At 34.4% G+C, this 23,591-nt stretch overlaps 1 protein-coding gene across 2 annotated transcripts in view; it reads right to left on the bottom strand.

Annotated features, from left to right (window-relative positions):
- LOC133206197 (calmodulin-binding transcription activator 1-like) overlaps window positions 1-23,591 on the bottom strand; it is a 29,414-nt gene that overhangs the window by 5,196 nt on the left and 627 nt on the right. For both annotated transcript variants that reach the window (XM_061342133.1, XM_061342134.1), the window contains exons 2-19: window positions 20,549-20,640; window positions 14,253-14,456; window positions 13,064-13,135; window positions 12,048-12,189; window positions 11,738-11,775; window positions 10,347-11,438; window positions 10,137-10,263; window positions 9,392-9,523; window positions 9,081-9,181; window positions 8,141-8,328; window positions 7,747-7,822; window positions 6,917-7,595; window positions 6,661-6,768; window positions 4,654-4,894; window positions 3,261-3,442; window positions 2,535-2,683; window positions 585-778; window positions 341-421 (exon numbers count right to left, since the gene is read on the bottom strand). In XM_061342133.1, the coding sequence (XP_061198117.1) occupies window positions 341-421; window positions 585-778; window positions 2,535-2,683; window positions 3,261-3,442; window positions 4,654-4,894; window positions 6,661-6,768; window positions 6,917-7,595; window positions 7,747-7,822; window positions 8,141-8,328; window positions 9,081-9,181; window positions 9,392-9,523; window positions 10,137-10,263; window positions 10,347-11,438; window positions 11,738-11,775; window positions 12,048-12,189; window positions 13,064-13,135; window positions 14,253-14,456; window positions 20,549-20,640 (3,898 nt within the window). The remainder of the gene's footprint in view (window positions 1-340; window positions 422-584; window positions 779-2,534; window positions 2,684-3,260; window positions 3,443-4,653; window positions 4,895-6,660; window positions 6,769-6,916; window positions 7,596-7,746; window positions 7,823-8,140; window positions 8,329-9,080; window positions 9,182-9,391; window positions 9,524-10,136; window positions 10,264-10,346; window positions 11,439-11,737; window positions 11,776-12,047; window positions 12,190-13,063; window positions 13,136-14,252; window positions 14,457-20,548; window positions 20,641-23,591) is intronic.

Here is a 23,591-nt window from a genome sequence, read left to right on the forward strand (position 1 = left end):
GATTGTTTGGTAAAACATTCTGCATTTTGGTGAATTGATAAACATATACTGGCTCATTAAGTTTTAAAACATTACATAATTCATTTTGTTCTCCAACCTTGGCAATAAATAATGTGTATTTAGTTGGAAAGAATAAACAGTGGAAACGTGTACCATATACAGCACTTTTTTTTAAAAGCATGAGAGTTATCTATGAATTTTCCTACATTTCAACTTTGAAGCCTTGTATTCAATGTAATGATTAATGCTTATGCACAAGATTACAATTTGTATTGGCTATTTCTAACACTTCAGGAGATTAGTAAGTTCTCTTACTACTTTGATTTTTAAGTCATGTTACCTCTCTGCGGAGTCCGGCACCACTGGAATCACATGATCCTCTGCACTTTGTCCCTTCACATTTTTCCTTCGATAGTGGCTCCTAAAACAGACGCTAAACTGTGAGAAATACAAATCTGTACAAATGAATATATTTACAGTCAAAAATACCTGAAATAATATATTTTGTCTGCATAACAAATATGTCTGTTCTCGTATATTTTGTACAAAATGAGACACTGTATCCATTTGTATGAAGTGTTTACCTGTATCGTTGTTGGATTATCACAGACTTGTTGCCACCCTTCTTAAGACGCTCATGTTCTTTATATGTTCTATACTGGTTCTGTATAACCACTGCTGCATCTCGGGATTTCTTGAACCTCTTCTGGGCATAATAACTCCTGAACTGACTCTGAATCAGAACAGCAGCCTGACTCATCTTTTTGTAATAGGCATACTAAATAGAAATAAAGATACATTTCCACAGGGTACAATAACAAACATTGGTCTTTATTTTCTGGTGCAAAACCAATAACAGCATTGTAAAAGGCAACCCTCCCTCATAATGTGTCATCTAAATGGTATCTTTCTTAAAACATAGGTAATCAAAGATTATGAAGCTTGCCTCAACAAATGTTATCTATAAGTGAAGGCAAAGTCTCATACCACTGAGAATGTTCTGGTTTTGCATACCAATATCCATGCAAATTTTGTCTGGATTGGATTTATATTTCTCCCAAATAGACCTGCTCCCAATACTTTAACCTGTTTAAACATCTGGAAAATGTAAATCATATCCAGCATCCAAAGCAACTGTGGCAGTGTGTATCTCTTAATGCATCATCCATGCAAATTTGATTACCATAGGACTTATAGTTATCTGGGAATGACCTGCTCCAAAAACTTTAAACAAGTCAATCAAATGGAAAATGTAGGTCAGATCCAGCATCCGAAACATGTCTGGTAGCAATGCATTCATGCAGGTTGGGTCACCTAAGGACAATAACAGTAACTTGGGAATGGGCCTGCTCTAAACTTTAATCTAGTCACTTATCCAGAAAATATTGGTCAGATCCAATATTTCTTTACTGATACTTAACCTCAATCTTAAGTCAACTGACCTGTTTATATCTCCTGTAGTATTTTTGTATAACCCGGACCTATATATATCTCCTGTAATACTTCTGTTTAACCCTGACCTATTTATATCTCCTTTAGTATTTCTGTATAAACCTGACCTGTTTATCTTTAACCCTGACCTGTTTATCTTTAACCCTGACCTGTTTATAGCTCCTATAATACTAGTTCTGTATAACCCTGACCTGTTTATATCTCCTGTTAGTATTTCTGTATAACCCGGACCTATATATATATCTCCTGTAGTACTTTTGTATAACCATGACCTGTTTAAATCTCCTTCAGTATTTCTGTATAAACCTGACCTGTTTATCTTTAACCCTGACCTGTTTACATCTCCTGTAGTATTTCTGTATAACCCGGACCTATATATATCTCCTGTAGTACTTTTGTATAACCCTGACCTGTTTATATCTCCTTCAGTATTTCTGTATAACCCTGACCTGTTTATCTTTAACCTTGAGCTGTTTATCTTTAACCCTGACCTGTTTATATCTCCTGTAATACTAGTTCTGTATAACCCTGACCTTTTTATATCTCCTGTAGTACTTCTGTATAACCCTGACCTGTTTATATCTCCTGTAATACTTCTGTATAACCCTGACCTGTTTATATTTCCTGTAGTATTTCTGTTTAACCCTGACCTGTTTAAATCTCTTTTGATTTTTCTGTTTAACCCTGACCTGTTTATATCTCCTATGGTATTTCTGTATAACCCTGACCTGTTAATATCTCCTGTAGTATTTCAGTATAACCTCGACCTGTTTATCTTTAACCCTGACCTGTTTATATCTCTTGTAATACTACTATTTAACCCTGACCTGTTTATATCTCCTGTAATACTTCTGTATAACCCTGACCTGTTTATATTTCCTGTAGTATTTCTGTTTAACCCTGACCTGTTTAAATCTCTTTTGATTTTTCTGTTTAACCCTGACCTGTTTATATCTCCTATGGTATTTCTGTATAACCCTGACCTGTTAATATCTCCTGTAGTATTTCAGTATAACCTCGACCTGTTTATCTTTAACCCTGACCTGTTTATATCTCTTGTAATACTACTATTTAACCCTGACCTGTTTATATCTCCTGTAATACTTCTGTATCAGTACGGCAGCCTCAATCTCCTTTTGTTGTTGCTGTTGTAGTTGTTGCTTGTCTCTGTACTGTCTGTACGTCTTCTGAATCACCTTTGCTGCCTCATACAGCTTCCTCTGCTCTTTGTCTACAATAGTTACAAACTTATTTCAAAGTCCTGCATTGTACTTGCTTCGGTGTCCCTATTAAAAAAGGGTATCACAGATACATGTAATTGATTTACCTAAACAGGAAAATCTCAAATTCAAACCAATCAAATGAACCTAAATACTATATGATTAACACATAGCTTAAAACCAAAGAAAGCATCCAAAAGATTACATCATCACAATTAAATTTTAAAATTGGAAGTCAAATTTCTTCTCAGTTTAACAATAAAATTATATCCTCTGTGGGTTTTCAAAATGACACTTTGCTTACAGGTATACATGTATTTAAACAATAGTAATACCATGTACTATTGTACACGAGAAATTTTTGCCCTGTTTTTATTTTCGCCCTACTCACAGGTGGGCAAATTTAAAATGGGGCGAATTCAAACAACACAGTATAATATCTTAAACAAAACTGTGACTGGGTAAATTTAAAATGGAAAATTGTTTGCAAGTGTGAAAGGGTGAAAAAAAACCCTGTATACAGTAATCCAATATGGCTGTGAGTGTATTTTAAGAAAATCTTTTGGGGGGCCAAGTTACAAGCATTACCTGAAAGTGTGAGCTGTGAGAAGTCTTTCTCCATAAAAGTGGTAGGGGCATTAAAGTACTCTGTGAAATCTTCTGTGGTGGGTGGTGGGGAATCCAGGGTGAAGCTGTAGGGACTGTAGGGGCTGGGCATACAGGTGGAGTCTGGACTGAGGGAGGAGGCAGGTGTCCCCAGGTCAGGGTACCTGTCAAATACAAACATACAATGTAGCAAAAAGTCAACAACAAAAAAAAAAAATAATATGTACATTTCAAATAATTTGAAAATTGGTGTTAACATTTTTTTAAGATCTATTTTTTTCCACACTCAAACATAATATCATTCTCATGATCAAACCTGATTACAAAAGTTAATATTAATTTTTTTTCTATTAAACTTATACTTCTTGTAATTTCTAATTGATGCACATTTAATACAATGAAGTACTTTGAGACTTGGGGCATGGCATAATTGATGATTGCAATATGCTTCTCATAAGCTGAATATCCGCCCACCATTTGCACACAAAAGATGTGATGCAACAAACAGCCAATCAAAAAACTGAATGTTCAAAGAATAAAGCACAGTACATACCAATAACTAACTAAACACTTTGCTGCTTACTATGTCTAAGATTATTTTGTTGAACACACACAGTTTTTAAAATGTGGTGTAGTAAAGAGAGAAAATATGCCATTATGTATACTATATGCATATCTTATGTAAGAAGAACATAACAGTCAAATTTAATTTAGAGACATACCAGTTTTATCTTTGCAAGTCATCGAGGAAAGGCTACAATTTTATATATCTCAAAATTGAATCTTTTCATGGTCCTGATGTTTGATCACCTATAACCCTGATCAAATAAGAGGGGCATGTAAAGATTGAATTATAAACAGATTGGAAAAATAAAGAGGTTGGTGGGACTCCAAGAGTCTATCAACTGGTGTCACCAAGGATCAACTGATTCTGGGGTGAGGCTTCAGCTTTTATCAAGAAGCAGATCAGAAATGTCAAGTTCATCACACAATATGAAAGAAGCAAGCATTCCCCAAACTTCAACATTCTTCATCATATTTCATTTGCAAAGAGTAAAACAGCTCATTTAAGCTTGAATACTTATTTAGTTTCAAGCAGCAGAAAAATATGTTGCTTTGTATATAACATTAGAAATTAATAACTATAAACATCTCTGATATTGAAACCAACTTTTTCAGAAGTTGTTCTATAGATATGCATACTGAAATAATTTTCAAAACTGCAAACTTGTAACATGTATTTCATAACAAGTAAATACATGTAATTGTTGAAAAGTTTCAGTTTTATATTTAAGGTTATGCAGGTGATAATTAAATCAACTAAAAAACATACAAATTCAATAAACAATCACCAGCCTCTGACTGAAATACATGCCTGTAATCATCAAAAGAGAAAGTGTCTCCCATTGGGGTTGAGATTCCGGAGTCTTCCTCATAAGACGATGTATTGGGTGATGATTGAGACTGCAGAGAGCTGTAGGAACTACATCGTTCTCGCTCTGGTGCCACTTCATCACCACGACTAGGAGAGAGCTTAATACGCTCCGGCATGGCAGCAATGATCTGTTTGGCCAATGTCATCATCTGAAGTTTGACATCCTCACAGTTGTCTGAGCCTAGAACAAAATTACATATCAAAACAGGATAAGTAACCATCACCTTGATTACATAGTATATAAACACATAAATCATTCATGCATGAATTTGACAAACTGTACCCTTTTTCTTCCTGAGATAACAGGGGCAATGCTTTACCATAAATTACTTAAGAAACTTGGAGTCTTTACTATGGATCATCTTTGTCTTGAAGAATTGAACAACCTTGTATATGTATTTTGCATAACAATTTAATAAGCTGTAACAATCTGCCTTCTTGAGAAAAAATTTCTGATTACATGTAGGTACAAAATTCATATTCTTATGTAAATCTTTTGAACAGCTCATCCTGGCTGGGGACTTATTTACAGACTGTAACTTGAAGTGATTCATTGGGTTAACAGACCGTGACTCAGAGCAAGTAATAAGTGGTACATGTACCTGTAAACTAAGTTGTGTGTTAAATGGAAAACTAACTTAAAGCCTATGACTTAGAGCTAGTTGTGTTTGTATAACTTACTTATAGACTGTGACATGGAGTGAGTGATAGGTGGTAAAACCTTCTGCGACTTGGAATGAATAACAAGTAGAATAGATGTTGTGGAGTCTTTTACACACTTTGACTTTGAAGTAAGTGATACTTATAGACTGGGACTCTCAATGTGTGATAGGTGGTATAACTTATTAACTGCGACTTGGAGTGTGTGATTAGTTCATAGACTGTGAATGAGTGCTAGGTGGTTTAACTTACATATGAAGAGTTACTTAGAGCAAGTGGTATGTGATATTCCTTACTTATAGACTGTGACTTGGAGTGAGTGATATGTGATATTCCTTACTTATAGACTGTAATTTGGAGTGAGTGATATGTGATATTCCTTACTTATAGACTGTGACTTGGAGTGAGTGATGTGTGATATTTCTTACTTATAGACTGTGACTTGGAGTGAGTGATATGTGATATTTCTTACTTATCGACTGTGACTTGGAGTGAGTGATATGTGATATTTCTTACTTATAGACTGTGACTTATAGACTGTGACTTGGAGTGAGTGATATGTGATATTCCTTACTTATAGACTGTGATTTGGAGTGAGTGATATGTGATATTCCTTACTTATAGACTGTGATTTGGAGTGAGTGATATGTGATATTCCTTACTTATAGACTGTGACTTGGAGTGAGTGATACGTGATATTCCTTACTTATAGACTGTGACTTGGAGTGAGTGATATGTGATATTCCTTACTTATAGACTGTGACTTGGAGTGAGTGATATGTGATATTTCTTACTTATAGACTGTGACTTGGAGTGAGTGATATGCGATATATCTTACTTATAGACTGTGACTTGGAGTGAGTGATATGTGATATTTCTTACTTATAGACTGTGACTTGGAGTGAGAGATAAGTGATATTTCTTACTTATAGACTGTGACTTGGAGTGAGTGATATGTGATATTTCTTACTTATAGACTGTGACTTGCAGTAAGTGGTATGTGCCTTACTTATAGACTGTGACTTGGAGCGAGTGATATGTGATATTTCTTACTTATAGACTTTGACTTGGAGTGAGTGATATGTGATATTTCTTACTTATCGACTGTGACTTGGAGTGAGTGATATGTGATATTTCTTACTTAGAGACTGTGACTTATAGATTGTTACTTGGAGTGAGTGATGTGTGATATTTCTTACTTATAGACTGTGACTTGGAGTGAGTGATATGTGATATTTCTTACTTATAGACTGTGACTTGCAGTAAGTGGTATGTGATATTCCTTACTTATAGACTGTGACTTGGAGCGAGTTTGTTGGTAGTATGATTCCTCATCAGATGATACTCTCTCCACATCTATAATAGGGCTTCCACTGGTGCTGGACTCAACTTCATCTTCAAATAGAAAAAAAAATTGATTCCATTTTCTGAGTCTGAAAATTCTTCAGGAAGAGTGTTTCAGAAACATCATAGCTGACCAATCATTCATAAGATTTGAGAAAAAATTATATGGTAAGCAAATATTTGGTATGAAATACTGTACCTGTATCCATTTTTGTGTAGCCTAAGGTTGTTTGTATAATGGATACTGAACTGGGATCCATGTTATCCAGATTGACCCGCTTTAATTGGTCAATTTCTGAGTTCACCATCAGATCAGGGGACATAATATCTCTATTGTTATCAGACAGCATTGGATTATCTCCCCTGGTCATTGGGTGATCTGTTGCCATGGGTAAATAGGGCTCAGAATTTGTTTCTCTGATTGGATATTCATAGGAACCAGCTCTGGTTGCTCTTCCCTCATCAGAGTTGGCTGGTAGATCCACAGAAGCTCTTTTGCTAAGCTTCTTGCGTGCAACTTTCCCTCTCAGATCTTGTTCACTCTGTCGGCGGATCAAAAAGCCTTGTTGCTGGGGTGGATTTGGTATCTGAATGTGTAATGAGGTCATCCCATTAAGGTGGGGCTGCTTGAAGAGATTGTGGTTGGACTGGGCCTGAGGGCATAAGGGGAATGCAGTGTCAACTGAGCCAGCAGTTTGGGAAGGGCTTATAAGGGCAGTCTGGTATTTGTGTAATAGACCATATATCTGGTGATGGCCAAATATTTGAGCAAAGTTTAAAGCGGTAAAGCCATCCTTTGTGGACACCTTAAGTGTGTCGGAATTCCACTGGTACAAAACAATAGCTGCCTGTTGGTGGCCCTTGGCACAAGCCCACATCTGTAAAGAACATGAAGAGGCAAAGTCAAATACAAATGCCAGCTTTACAACTCCAATGTTTGGTTTTCTGTAAGAATCATTCTTGATCATTTGTATTATGTAGATGTACATCATGAAAATCTAAAATTGTTGACAAGACAGCAGGACTTACTAGAGCAGTGCAAGAATTTTCATCCAAGCAATTAGCATCCACTTCATAATCCAAGAACCAGCATGGATTACTTGTCCTGTTTACAAAAGTTCTATCATTTTTAGCACATGTACTTTGGATGGGAAACTATTCATATCTATTTAAAATAATGTGGTAAAATGCTTTCTTTATTAGTTCTGTGCTATGATTTATACCTTTTAAAATATCGTGTATCTTATTCATAACTATATAAACTTGTTTATAGAACAAAATATTTTCCAGAACAGACAAAATTATCAGTGTATGGATTATACCAATGCATTAAGGTTTTTTTTACTTCCTGTAACATTGTCATAAATAAGATATAAACATAATCATATATTATGTTCTAACAGGGAGAAATCTGAGTCTCTACCTCCACTGCAATAATGACTGAATCACTCTGGAGAACCCTAATGCTGCTGTTAGGTGAAGTAAGGTCATTCCATATTTACTGCACTGTGGAAAGCTTTCTGTGTCACTCCAGGTCCCAGAAGAAAACATTTTGATGTACCAGAGTAGCTTTCCTTCTAAATCGGAGCTCTCCACTAAGTCTTCACTAGCCTATAAAGTATGAACACATCACTAAAAATCAGAGCAAAATATAATATCAGACAAAACATTATTCATTGTACTTTTCATTTCCTGTTAAAAGGAGGAGATAAAAACTTCCCTGTAATAGGGATCCTATAGGGTCATTACCTTTCAAATGTTCATTTTTGTAGGGAGACTGGTTTATTAACTTTTGACAAAATTTGAAGGGATAAGCCTCTTTTGATAGTGGTAAGAGGCTGTTATTTGGTGGTTGATGGGGACAGGTCCATCTCATGGACTTGCTTTCTACCTGTTGGAGAGAAGGGACAGTTTCATCTGTGTAGAGGGACTATGTCAGGGTCATTACCTGTTGGAAGGACTCTGACAGACTCTTTACCTGTTAAGGAAGGGACTGCTTCAGGCTCAATAACTGTACGACGGACTATTACAGGTTCATTACCTGATAGAAAGGTCTTTAATTGTTGGAGAGAAGAGATAGGCGTGTCTCTGTGAGGGACCGTGACATACTAATTTACAGTTGGATAACTATGAGAGGGTCATCATCTGCTGGAAAGACTATGACAGGGTCATTACCTGTTGAAAGGACTATACGGGTCATTACCTGTTGGAGAGAAGGAATAGGTATGACTCTGTGAAAGAACTGTGACCTGTTAGAGAGAAATCATAGGTGTGTCTTTGTGAAGGGGCTGTGACAGGGCCATTACCTGTTGAAGCGAAGAGATAAGTGTGTCTTTGTGAAGGGACTGTGAGAAGCTTATTACCTGTTGGAGGGAAGGAACAGGTCCATTTCTGTAATGAGACTGTGTCAAACGCTTCTCTAATTGCACAAGTCGCTCCACCAACAAGGTCTTAAGATCTTTTTCTGCAAGATAAATTTTTCTTTTGAATACAAGAATCAAAGTGGCTTTGAAACTTTCTTAAAATTTTTATACATGTAAAGGCATAATTTTGAAATGACATTAACAAATTTTCTTTTTGGGAATTTATATGTTAGAGATTTTCTTCTATAGGTTGTCACAAGATTGGTTGGGAAGTTTGACATCAACAGTATGAAGAATACTAAGACAGCTACCTGCAACTGAGAACCAGGAGAATCGAGAGCAGGGCTTGTGCTCTGGGTTTTCTTTGTACAAGAATGGAACAGGTCGAGACAGAGTCTTGCCATCACAGCTGATGTACACAGGAACACAACCCTTATCATGAGCTGTTAAAAAGAATTCTCTTTTAACATTCTTGCAAGAAAATACTGCAATTTGTCTAAGAATCAGACAAAATTGTGCAATTCCATTGGATTAGGCAGCAGAATAATCTTTAGAAACCTAGGATTTTTAAAATCATAAATATTTAAACATGTACATACACATACTTTTTCATAAATTTTAATATTAAATCCTTTTATAATAATTAAGATATTTATTTATTTAATTTTTTCTTATATATTTAATTTTTAAATTTATTTATAAATATTTATTTATTATTTATAAATATAAATATTTATTTGTGTATAAGAATCTGTAAGAAAAATTAAATAATTTGATTGATTCTGGTAAAACTGTATTTCCCCCTAAATCTGAACTGGTGACATTTATCTTTTCTGACCTAGGACAATGCTCCAGGAGTTAGGGAATAATAACACTATAATTCTTATTACTTAATTGTTTTCAAGTAATCATGTTAAAACTTCATAATAATATCAACTAACAACACACTTTATCCACCCAGGAATTTTATAAAAATACATTTACTCCTGTAAAAGATATGAGCTCAGTCTACTACAGAATTTAGGGACAATCCTTGTACATGCATGTGTAAATTACCTGGTGTGTAACACCTGAGAACACCTGGCTGTAGGAGTGTTGTTTGTACTGGTTCATTGTCTATCACACAAGTGTAAGTGGAGGAAACTTTTGTCCAGGGACCAATTAATAACAACTTAGATCCACCCTGTAACAGAACAATGAAACAGAAAGTAATGAAAAATGTTCACATGTTCAGATAAAATCTGATATCTCTAGAGTGCAGAGTACCTCTGTGTAACTGAACTCGGGTGAGTAGTCCAAAATGTCCACTAGACCACGTCCACTCGTCTTTCTGTGACCTATCTTCTGGTCTACTAACAATTGCTTGGATTTCTCCTGACACTGTACACAGTTTGACACTGATTTGCCAGAAGGCCTAAAGTCTGTCATCTGTCCTAAGCTTGTGTTGATTTTATTGTCACATTCAGATACAGGAATAGATCCGACCATACCCTGAGATGAAGGATCATCTGGAGTCTCTAGAAAACTACATAACTTCTCAATGTCATGGAGTTCAAGATCAAGATTGTCAAAGTCTGAGGAACCAAAGCTAGCACTCAGTGGGTCATGTTCTAGCTCATTTGGAACCCCTTTGGATTTCTCCTTGTTCTGTTCAGAATGAGATCTGATAACATGCTGAACATCCTCGGCAGTTACTGATTTGAGATATGGGACTAGGTTCATTTCAGGTTTGTTAATGTTACTGCTCCCAATCATAGGAGAGCAGCTTTCTGAAGATAATTGCATTGGTGTGAGGTCTTCTCGTTTACTAGAGTTTAAGAGAGATTGCTCTATTGAGCTGACTAGTTTACTATTGTTATCACATATATCTGTAAGGGAACAAGCACTGTGTAAGCCCTGAACACTTTGATAGTCTATGTGAGGGGCCTCAGTTTGAACAGAGGCCCCTGATGCACCCGGACAGGAAACCAGTGCATTGCCATCAGGCCTTGTCACTTGTAAACCCCCACCCTCAGGCATCACAAGCCCTGGGGTGGAATGTCCACTTTCTGATCCACCATGTCCATTTACAAGCAAATAACTACTTCCTGGTACATGCAAGTTCCCGCCAACATTCAACAAATAAGGAACATGTGCCACCTCAGGTTTATGGTGTATAACATGAGAACTCCCCCCACTTGGACTCCCAGTTTGCTTTTTTTGGTACTGATGTGGGCGGAGACCTTTAATAATGTTAGCAGGTGTTTCCCTGGGGGTTTTATCACCAGTTGCCAAAGAGGTTTTATCTTTCACAAACTTGTTAGCATTCTCATGGTATTCAATCAAATGTTTAACTAAAGCCTCCACCGTCTCATCAATCTGGAACAAAAATTGATCCAAATCACTTTATTTCATTATCTGTTCCAAGCTATTTCACCTGGGAAATAATCAACATTGGAAAATTATGGATTCTACAATAATTGCATTTCTATAAATATTGATGTTTCTGAAATAACAGTAACACTGATACTTTTCATTACTCTAATATACATGTATCTCTATCAGAGGAATTGGAATTGTTGGATGCATAAAAGTTTGATCAAAAATGATGTAAATTCATTCTTTTTGTGTAAATATACAGTAACTTTCTGTTTACAATGTGAAAAAATAAATCTTACCATCTGTTCTGATTCTTCTCCTGGTTGGCCAGTGGAAACTAAAAACATGGCATGAAGTAATGATTAAAAAAAATGTTTTCTTTAACAAAATAACTGTCTCTTAATTCAGCATCTCTAATTTTGAATTCAGTAAATCCCATTCAATATGGTCTGAGTACTCAAGCCAAATTTGTGTCCCTTACATATGTACATTAAATATGAATCTTGGATTATACACATAAAGGATCTTCCCTTTACACTCACATTAAACATGAATTTTGGTCAATATAAAGGGTTTCAATTTGCCCCCACCCCACCCCTCTTCACTCACACATTGGTCTCAGCTGATCTACAAGTTCCTCTTTGGTCCACTCTTTTTTCTCCAATGTGTACTGGGGTACGACAGGAATCTTAACCTTTGTGTTGTCTTGGTATGGGATGTTCAGGTAATGAACCAGGACAATATCTGGGTTCTGTCAAAGAACAGCACTTTGTTAGTGTGAAAAGGTTTTAAAAGAACTAGGCTTGAGCTTAGCCAGTATGTAATGGTCTGTTATAAAAAAGTATTATATCAATATAAACTAGAAATAGTGATGTTTTATGCCTTCTCAGGGTCATACAGGGCCTCACCTAATTGCCCAGTGACCTTGAGTTATGACCTTGAATCAAGGTCATGACAGACCTTGTCATTAGCAGCAACGACTCAAGTTTGAATCAAGAGCTCCAAAGTCATAACCTGCATACAATTTTAATAATTAGCTGCATTATTAATGGAAAATGAAATTCTATGTATTTTGAACTTTTATGAAAGTTGAGTCTTCATCTTCCTAAAATCAATGTCTATTTTTGGTTTGAAATACTGAAACCTCTTACTGCTAATACTGCTAATAATTATATACTACTTTTTTTATTTTCCACATTTTTGGCACTGAACATGCAGATATTTTTCTATAATTTTTTTGTTTTCATTTTAAAATTTCTTTACACTAAATTATTCAAGTGCATGACACACCAAAAAAGTAATGATCTTGGCATTTTCGAAAAATTAATTTAATAGTTTGTTTTATCTGCAAAAATGTAGCACTAAGGATGATTAAAAGATTGCTCATGTCTGAGTTTTAGTGGGAGAGGCTTCAGTTCATGTCTTAAAAACAACATTATTCTACATTGTTGCTGAGATAAACACACATACTGTTGACAACTTGAATACAAACTTTGTATACAGCTAAGTATGCATCATTTCCAAGAAAGAGATATGGCAAAACCTGCACCTAACACATGTTACCCTGCTATTCTGTATACTGCAGTCATTCAGTGTAAGAGGAGTGAGGTAAACTACTAACTCACCTGTAATAACCAGTAACATCGCCTATGGAATGTTGGTAGGATATCTGAGTGGACATAAGAACCATAGATACACTGCAAATATACAACACAACATAACTCTCACACTGCTGAGTCAGCAACAGAATATTACATAAATGTTTCTGACACAAACAAAAAGAATCACTTGTACTGGTGCAACTTCAGCATCTAAAAACAAACCTGCATCACAAATAAAAGTAGACCTAGAAAGAATCTTTTAGACCTTAATCTCATCCAAATTACCTTGATTTATGGTCAGTAGTTTTAATCTGACCATAATCAATCGTCAAGCTAAGAGCTTTTGAAGTATGTTCATTTTACAAAGTCCAGATATGAATCTATATTTTGCATATCATTGTGACCTAAAACTTCTGCAAAGACATTAGCAAAGTGTCATATCACACCATACTGTCATGAGCAATCCTTGGTCCTTTGTCCAGAGCTCACAATTGCAAATCAAAGATAATTTTGCATTCCTAAACTGTTACCATTAAAAGAGGCATGTTTATGATATACAAGTAAAACCTCAAAGCCATAAGCATGTATTTCTCCATCACAAAGTTACAGCCTAGTGTCTATTAATGGAACACACCAACTCACAGACAGACAGACATGTGACTCACTCATACCTCTCCCCATTTAAACTTTGTGTGGAAAGGACACAGGTGTATGAAAGCAACATTTTCATCCCATGAAATTAATTTGAAAAAAATACTTGATTGCATATCATACAAAGTGGACTATAAACTCTGGAAACTTCAATCAGGGGGAAAATACAGAGCAACTAATGTTAAAAATATAATCATGCAAGTAGATGTACTATGTACGTGGTCTATTTGTTAGATGTACATGGTTTATTTCTATTATGTATGTGGTTTATCTATATTACTTTCCTTTACTTATATGACAAGATAGGATGTTATTCATCTGTTCATTGAAAGATATATAAAACAACAGCAATAAATTCTACCTCATACTTTACAAGACTAATATGGTATCAAATTTATATGCATTTTTACTGCTTGATTTTTAAGTCACTAAGACTAAAATGTGCAGTAAATCAGAATTACATAATTCATAACTCTGAATGTAGCCTAATATCTCATTTTCCTTGCAGTGTTTAATAACCTGCAGTAAAATTAGAACACAAGTAATGGGAAATATTACACACCTCAAGACCCTGGACTTTAAGCTTCATGTGGTCCTCTCTAATGTTTTTGCCATCTTTTCTCTTTTTCCAGCAGTAGCCATCTTTGCGGTACCTTACGCGGTTCCTGCTGTACATCAACATAGAACCACTTGGTGGCCGAATCTTCATTTCCATCTTTAGCCATTCCTTATGTTTGGAGAAGGCAATCAAAATGGATGCAATTTCCTTATTAAAGAAACAAATGAAATAATTAGCTCTTTATATTTTTTTGATGTACTTTTTTTTCAACTTACAATTCTGCTGACTGAAATTCTATTTCTTGCTTTATGTTTAAATGAATAAAGATAAATTCATTTTCTAATGTACTATGGGTGGTATGAAAAAAACTTAAACACAGTGAAGAATCAAATTTTACACCAGAAGCAGCTTTCAAAGACAAACAAGAGGCCCATGGGCCACATCGCTCACCTGAGCACATTAGCTAGACACAAATCAGTTCAGTATTGAAAAGATTACTGGGGGTTGGGGGGGGGGGGGTTGAATTTTAAACTACCTGATGATGCTTCCATGTCAATATAACAAATGGCTTTGTTGTACTTGAGAAGATTTTAAAAAAAATTTTCCCATACATTCCTTTGTAAAATTTTGATTCCCCATTGTGGCCCCTCCCTATCCCAGAGGTCATCATTTGAACAAACTTGAATCTACACTATCCGAGGATGCTTCCATATCAATATGACTAAACATAGCTTTTCTGTTCTTGAGAAGAAATATTTTTTCTATGTGTTCTTATGTAAAACTTTAGATCCCCATTGGGCCCCACCCTACCCCTGGGGGTTATCATTTGAAAAAAAAATTGAATTTACACTACCTGAGGATGCTTCCATATCAAAATGACTAAACATGATTTTCATTTCTTGAGAAGAAAATATTATCCAATATGTTCCTATGTAAAAATTTTTTGATCCCCCATTGTGGCCCATCCCTATCCCCGGGGGTCATCATTTTAACAATCTTGAATCTACACTACCTGAGGATGCTTCCATATCAAAATGACTAATCATGGCTTTGCAGTTCTTCATCAGAAGATACCTTCCTATATATTTCTATTTCAGACATTGATCCTCCATTGTGGCCCTGCCCTACCCCAGGGGGGTCATGATTTGAACAAACTTGAATCTACACTACCTGAGGATACTTCCATATAAATATGACTCATCATGGCTTTGCTGTTCTTGAGAAGAAGATTTTTAAAGGTTTTTCCTATATATTTCTATGTAAAACTTTGATCCTCCATTGTGGACCCGCCCTACCCCCGGGGGTCATGATTTGAACAAACTTGAATCTACACTACCTGAGGATGCTTCCATATAAATATGACTTATTGTGGCTTTGCTGTTCTTGAAAAGAAGATTTTTAAAGGTTTTTCCTATATATTTCTATGTTAAACTTTGATCCTCCATTGTGGCCCCACCCTACCCCCGGGGGTCATGATTTGGACAAATTTGAATCTACACTACCTGAGGATGCTTTCACATAAATATGACCAATTAGGGCTTTGCTGTTCTTGAGAAGAAGATTTTTGAAGATTTTTCCTATATATCCCTATGTAAAACTTTGATCGTCCATTGTGGCCCCACTCTACCCCTGGGGGTCATGAATTGAACAAATTTGAATCTAAACTACCTGACAATAATTCCACATGAGTTTCATCATTCCTGGCCCATTGGTTCTTGAGAAGAAGATTTTTCAATAATGCCATTAATTTTTTGCTATATCGTAATTATCTCCCCTTGGAGAGGGGCGTGGCCCTTCATTTGAACAAACTTGAATCCCCTTCACCCAAGGATACTCTGTGCCAAGTTTGGTTGAAATTGGCCCAGTTGTTCTGGAGAAGAAGTTGAAATTGTGAAAAGTTTACGCCAACGACAACAACGCCAACGACGACAGACAACGGACAAATTTTGATCAGAAAAGCTCACTTGAGCCTTTGGCTCAGGTGAGCTAAATATCAATAAATTCATCAACAAAGCTAACTTGGTTCATATACACCATACAAAAAAAAATGATATAAAATAGACAAGACATAGATAAAAGTTGTCCTTGAATATGTATACCTAATGAGGGATATCTGAATGAGGGATAAAGAGGGATACCTAAAATTGTCAAAGTTATCATAGCCTAATATCTCCTGAAACTTTGTGGTAGTTAACAGGACAAATTTATGTATCAAAATAGGTATACAGACTATACATCTACATGTTATTTACAACAAAAATTTGACTGAACTACAGCAATGCATTCAAATATTGATGTACATGTAGTCCAGCAGTTTCTGACAAGACTGTAGCTCTAGTGGTTTGTACATGTACTTATTACACAGGAAGAGAAAGTAACACTTGGACTTGAAACTTTGCAAAAGCAATAAAAAGAATAATGATCCTTGATTATAAGTATCTATTTGTTTTAAAATTTATTGCAATCAGATTATGTTTTTTAGTATACCTGGTTTTCTACTTGTGTGCCAAGTTATATTAAAATCAGACAAAAGGAATAGCATTTTGAAAGTATTTCACAGAAGTTTATATTTCAAGTAACCATGGAAACACTGTTCATGGCAATCAAAGACAATAAACAGAATTATCTATCTAAGTGTAGTATACTTGTGTGCCAAGTTATATTGAAATCAGACCAAAACTGTAGGAGGAGTAGGGTTTTAAAAGTATTTCACAAAAAATTCTATTTTTAGTAAACATGGCAATACTGTTCATGGAAATCAAAAACCGATAAAAAAAAATTACAGTGGACTCCAGGTATTGCGAGATCAGATATAGCAAGATACCGCTTACAACAAGATAAATTTTGAGTCCCAGCTGCCCAAATTAATCCTTATATAATTCCTTATAAAAATGTCGGATATAACCAGATCGCTTACAACAAGATTCTGCTTATAACAAGGTCAAAATCAGTCCTGGTTAGTAGAAAGAGCTATCGGATATAATGAGGTACTCATGTCATGCATAATTGCACCTGCTAGTCCTAGGTTAATAACAGTAATTATCACAGGTATATGTACACACCTTTACACCAGGACAATTAATTAAAGATGTTTAGTAGTAATACATGTAGATAATTTTGCTAAGCATCAGAATTTAATTCGAATTAGCTTCGCTTAGCGTTAACATGGAGCTAATGCAAAGTAATCTGATGCGCAGTAAATTAATTCAAATTAAATTTATTTACATTAAATTCTCCACGGCTCAATTTTAATTCAAAGTAACTTACGTTTCATTGGAATTAAACTCTCTATGTGAACAAGGCATTAGTGTAGTTTACTTGTGTGCCAAATTATACTGAAATCATACAAAAACTGTAGGAGGAGTAGCATTTTGAAAGAATTTACAGAAATTTTTCTCTTTTTAGTAACCATGGAATCACCGTTCATTGAAATAAAAAATTGATATACAGAACTATGTATCCTACTGTAGTCTACTTGTATGCCAAGTTATATTGAAATCAGACAAAAACTCTAGAAGGAGTAGCATTTTGAAAGTATTTTACAGAAATTTTTATTTTTAGTTATCATGGAATCACTGTTCATCGAAATCAAAAATGGATAATTTACTGTAAACAAACTTTTATTCGCGTGCGAGAAATATTCGCGAGTTTCGCGACCCACTCCAACTCGCAAATATTTATTGCCGTGAACCATTTACTTTGCTTTGTATTTGTAGAGAATGTTTCCTCAGTCGCGAAAATTAATCGTCGTGGATTGATTTCAAACCGACGAATCGCGAATAAAAGTTGACGCAAATAATAGTTGGTTTACAGTATATAGAATTATGTACCTTAGTGTAATCTACTTGTGTGTCACGTAATATTGATATTAGACCAAAACTGTAGGAGCAGTAGCATTTTGAAAAATTGTTTACAAACAGCTAGACAGAGGGACAATGGACACCTTAGTTACTATCACATAAGCTCATCTGGTCTCTGATCAGTAGAGCTAAAAATGACAAATTCTAACATTTTCATTTCGCAGTTTGCCAAGCAGTATATAAATCAGGGACAACACAAAATTGATATGGAAGTTTCTCTGTACGAGAAGGGAATTAGATATAGAGGAAGAATTGATTCTTTCCTCGTAACGTGCCTAATTTCAGCATTTCTACAATTATACATGTGCTTCATAATAAATCAATTTGGCCTGCACTAGTTTCACTTAATCTAAAAGATACAGAGTTCAGTAAATAATATTAGCCTTTTTTCTTTATCTGCATATCATACAAGCTAACAGCTTTCTACATGTCGATGTCCTGCCTCCTTTAATTCATAAGAAGATTTCAAAAAGGTAATAATTATAAAACAATTAACCTACATTTACCTTTAATGAACAATAATTGAAAACATAGAAAAGACAACATATACTTTAAATAAAATCATGCAAGTACCTTTTTTTAAAAATTTATTTTTATCCAAGTTTAATTAACTTCTGTGATCAGTAATACTGATTGTTATTTCTTATAGTCTTCTGTAACTTTGAAAAGTTATTTCTTTTAAAATGGATTTCATTTAGCAATTTTACAAAAATGACAATGTTTTGAATTTAATAGCCCACTACATGCACTAATCTGGTGGATTAAATTATTTTACTGAAATGAAAAACATCTCTTAATTACAGATTGCCAATTTTAGCTAAACATATTATACATATAGTTACATATATTAAGTGTTATGAACAGACTTTAAAATACATCTAAAAAAAACCCAATAAAATTGTTTGTTTTTTAATACGTGTATGTTAAAAAAAAAATTAATTACAATTAAAAAACAGAAAAAGTGTTATAACTTTGAAATAAGAAAACCCTGCATGGACCTTAGAATAACTCTAGAATCATCAGCCATTTTCTGGCAAAGAATACTTTAGTAAACCTTAATCACTTCAGTCAGAAAATGACGGTGATGCAGATTATTTAAGAAGTTTAAGACCTCTTAAATCTGAACTACAAATTACTGCTGACGACCTGCTTTATACTTAAGCTATTAGCAGACTTTAAGAGCAGTACAGGTATTTATGACTTTGTTCATTGGCAACAGATTTTTTCTCTGAGAAGGCAGGTACACAACACCATCAGAATGCACCCTAACCCTTAAGATCTTATCACATGTAATGAATATATTCTGAATTCCATCTGACTAAGCACAAGTTCTGTGTAGAGGAATTTATTTCCAGTAATTTCACAATAGATTTTTAACTCTCCATGAAAATCAATTGTCAAATCTCACAGCAGAGCACAACTATTTATGAGCTCTCTGTAAATTTAATAATTAGGAATTATTGCAAAGGAATTTATTAAGTTAATTAGCAAAAATGAGAATATTTTTTGAATTTAATCAACAAATGCAAAATTCAGAGACTAATCAAGATGAAGGCTAATTTATTTAAAGTAAATCCATGTACTGACAGAAATTCACTGATTGAACTAACTCTTCCCAAGTTTGGCAAAAGTTTTTTTTTGATAATTTTTTTTTATTGATAGCCATATAAATATACCATATCTATAGACAATCCCTTTGAAGAAAAGACTCCTGGGAGATAGTCTAGTTATAACAGGAAATGCAGACACAAGGATAGGCAAAATCCTAATCCAAATAGTAAACCCATTTCTTTGAAGTATGATTTGTCTTTTGATGAAAACTTACACCAAGATCTCTCCTAGCTTTCCCTTTATCTATTTTTATTACAATATTGTACAGTGTCTACCAAAAATTATTATTATTACCTAATTCAGTGTAGTAATATTCTACATGTAATTGTAAATACATTAAGTAAATCAAATTCATAATTATTTGATTATTTAAATTTTTCATAGAAATAATTAAAATTCAAATAATAAAGTTTAAATACAACCCTAAATGGAGAAAAGAACTGTCAGGGTTTGTAGGAGAAATGTGCAAGTATAAACAGTAAAGATCTTCTATTGCATTCCTGGCTGGCCAACCAGAAATTTATTTTCCTCAATTTTAAGATGATTAAAAACATCAGGTGTGTCAGGCATCTCCCAAAGCAAGAAAACAAACTTTAATTCAGTTTCTTTAAGAACTTCTACATTCTACATTGAAATTTTTTTTATATTAGATGTATTCTGTAAATTGAAGACTAAAAGTTGAAAAGTTGTCAAGAATAATAATATGAATGTGATAAAAACTGATACCCTCACTTGGAAAATGTTACTCTTACACAGCTGGTAAAACATTAGCTATAAATCTCAAAACTCTTACTAAGATTAAAGCCTATCAACTACTCTTCAGCTTACTTCATTGGTGTTCCAGCGATGTCGGTATTGGGGACAGTCCCTTGCTGGTCTGATATCTTCCAGCTGCTTTGGGAGTACCCACTCCTTGATTCCTGAAATTTTAAGAAACTCCATTAACCAATGTCAGCTCATACATCAGAAAGAAGTTCTTCCATAAGATACATGTACATGTATCAATATATTCTTTATTTTTAAAAGAAAGGCTTATGCTTCATTTTCCGTCTAATATTATACATTTATTGACTGGGTTCGAGGGCAACATGCGTTTTGTCGGACCCAAGAACCAAACTGTTTGCCTGAGGCCGTTAGGCCAAAGGCAAACAGTTTGGTTCGAGGGGTCGACAAAACGCATTTGCCTAAGAACACAGTCTATAAATGTTTTGTTATACCTTTTATTTATTTATTTTTGTAATACATTTCTCTTTTGCCTCTGGCTTCCATACCAACGAATGCAAATAAGATTTAGAAATCCCGCCCACAGTGTGACGTAAGTGGTCCAATATCTCGTCCACAGGTCCAATATCTCTCTCTGCGGTCAAACATCGATTTTTTTATGACCGCTCAGTAAAACATTAGGAATGTTAGACTTTTTTTAGTATAGATTTATATAGGAACTAATTTTTAAAGGTATAACAATCAATATTTAAAATCATTATTCCCAACTATTCAGAGGTAAAAATTAATTAAACACAAGAACAATAAAAGAAACATTTTTCAATCTCAATGAAAAATATTCATTGATAACCTAATATTTCACTGGACTAGAAAGGTTTTCTGCATTGTCAGAAGGACATGTCTGTCATTTCTCCATTAACTGTGGGTCAACTATATATTGTGATTTTCTTGTTCTCATGAAAATATATATCATATATATATATTGACTGCTTCATAAAAGAATAATGCAAATCTGACCAATCAGAACACCCTTTCAAAGCACCCAAAAATTCAGTCTAAGAAGATAACCAACCATCCACACCTAAACAAAACTTCAAACAAGAGGGCACAAGGGCCACAAAGCTCACCCAAGTTACTTTTTCCACACATAATCCAAAAGATTTTTATATTCCCTTGAAAAATTGTGACCCAATATTATGGCCCCACTCTAACTCTTTTAAAGGGGTCTCTGAATCTACACTCCATGGGGATGCTTCAATGTCAATATAACTAACACTGACTTGCAAGACTGGAGAAGAAAATTCTCTTCCTGTTTACAAGAATGACATAAAACTTGATCCTGGTTTTAACCAACCCTAACCCATGGTCCATAATTTAAAAAAAAAAAAATGAAATTCACATAACATGGGAATGTCTGCAAATTAATGGTTCTATTGTGTTTCTTAGAAGATTTTTTTTAAAATTTTATGTAGTCCCATGCAAAACTCTGATCCCCTATTGTGACCCCACACTACCTCTGGAGGCCATGAGTTGAACAGTTCAGAGTCTAAACTACCTCAGGAATCATTCACATAAGTTTCATCTTTTTTTCTTGGTCTACTGGTTCCTGATTCTTGAGAAGAAGATTGTTAAAAATTTTCTTATATATTTCAATGTAAAACTTTGATCCCTTATTGTGACCTTAACCTCTGAGGTCATAATTTGAACAATATACAATCTAACTTCCTCAGAAAACCTTCATATAAGTCTCATTTCTTCAAGTCCAGTGGTTCTTGAGAAGATTTTTTAATGACCTCACCCTATTTTTACCTTTTTTTTATTATCTCCCCTTGGAAGCAGGCTTGGCCCTTCATTTGAACAATTTAAAATTCCCTTTACCAAAGCTGCTTTGTGCCAACTCTGGTTAAAAAAAGGCAATTAATGTGGTTCTTAGAGAAGTTGAAAATGTAAAAAGTTAACAGAATGATGGAGGGATGGACAGATAGATGGCTAGATGCTGGACAACAGGTGATCAGAAAACCTCACTTGAGCTTTCAGCTCAGATGAGCTAAAACTTAGATTTGTATTTAAGGGTTAGAGTCAATAAAGAAATTTAAGACCATTCAAGTAAACAAAGTAAAAAAATTACTAGAAAAAAAGATACAATGTACATGTATTATGATCTGTGTTATCATCATAATCATCCGATAAATACACCTAATTTCACAGATGTGGCCATTACCTCTGCAACAAGAGAAAGCCATTTTGATGGGTTTATCATGTTTATAAATGTATAAGAACATGAATACTCATGAGAATACAAAATGTCTGGTACAAGATGATGCACAAGGTGAATGGAAAAAGAAACAAATGGAAACTGAGGGTCCCTAAAATAAAAAAACAAATGCATGTGGTTCTTTGCAATATATATATATATATATATATATATATATATATATATATATATATATATATATATATATATATATATATATATATATATATAAGTAAACATACTTTATGCGTACTTAAAAAAGCGGGCTTCATATTTTAGCGGCTTTGGCGCAGCGATGCGCTAATTCATGATTACCGTTAATAAATGAATACGAAATGATGTGTTTCATTACTTGCTTCGACCTGCCATTTTATCAGGCCTCGAACATCAAACCCGATTTAGTTGTCATCTATTTCACCAAGCAATAGGCATATATAAACGTATGTAAATATATATCTATGTAATGTGATTTTTCCCCAAAATTCACTTTAAATTAAATTTAATTGTAATATAAAATGGGTTATTGGCATTTGTCACTTGGACCATTCAGTTCAATCGTGTCGACCCGCATAGATGTATGTGAACCTCGACAATGTATATATACATGTACGTCATGTACATACAGTATTAGTTACACAATGCTATTCTAACATATATAATTACACATTATTGATCCTCCTGGATTAGAAAATCTTAAGTTAATTGTTTTAATTAATAGTAAATGGTAATTAAATGCTCAATAATAAAAATACGACTGCACAATAAATACCTTAGGCTCATTTTCAGTCAGGTGGACACGATAATTGAATAGCAATAATCTAATACTATGTTTAAAAATTATTAGAGTAAGATATTAAAATTTTACTTGAACTCATAGTCAATAAGTACAACTTT

Source organism: Saccostrea echinata, unplaced genomic scaffold (genome assembly GCF_033153115.1).
Source record: "Saccostrea echinata isolate AGI-Se365-2 ecotype Australia unplaced genomic scaffold, CSIRO_AGI_Sech_v1 ptg000054l, whole genome shotgun sequence".
Classification (NCBI taxonomy): Eukaryota; Metazoa; Mollusca; class Bivalvia; order Ostreida; family Ostreidae; genus Saccostrea; species Saccostrea echinata.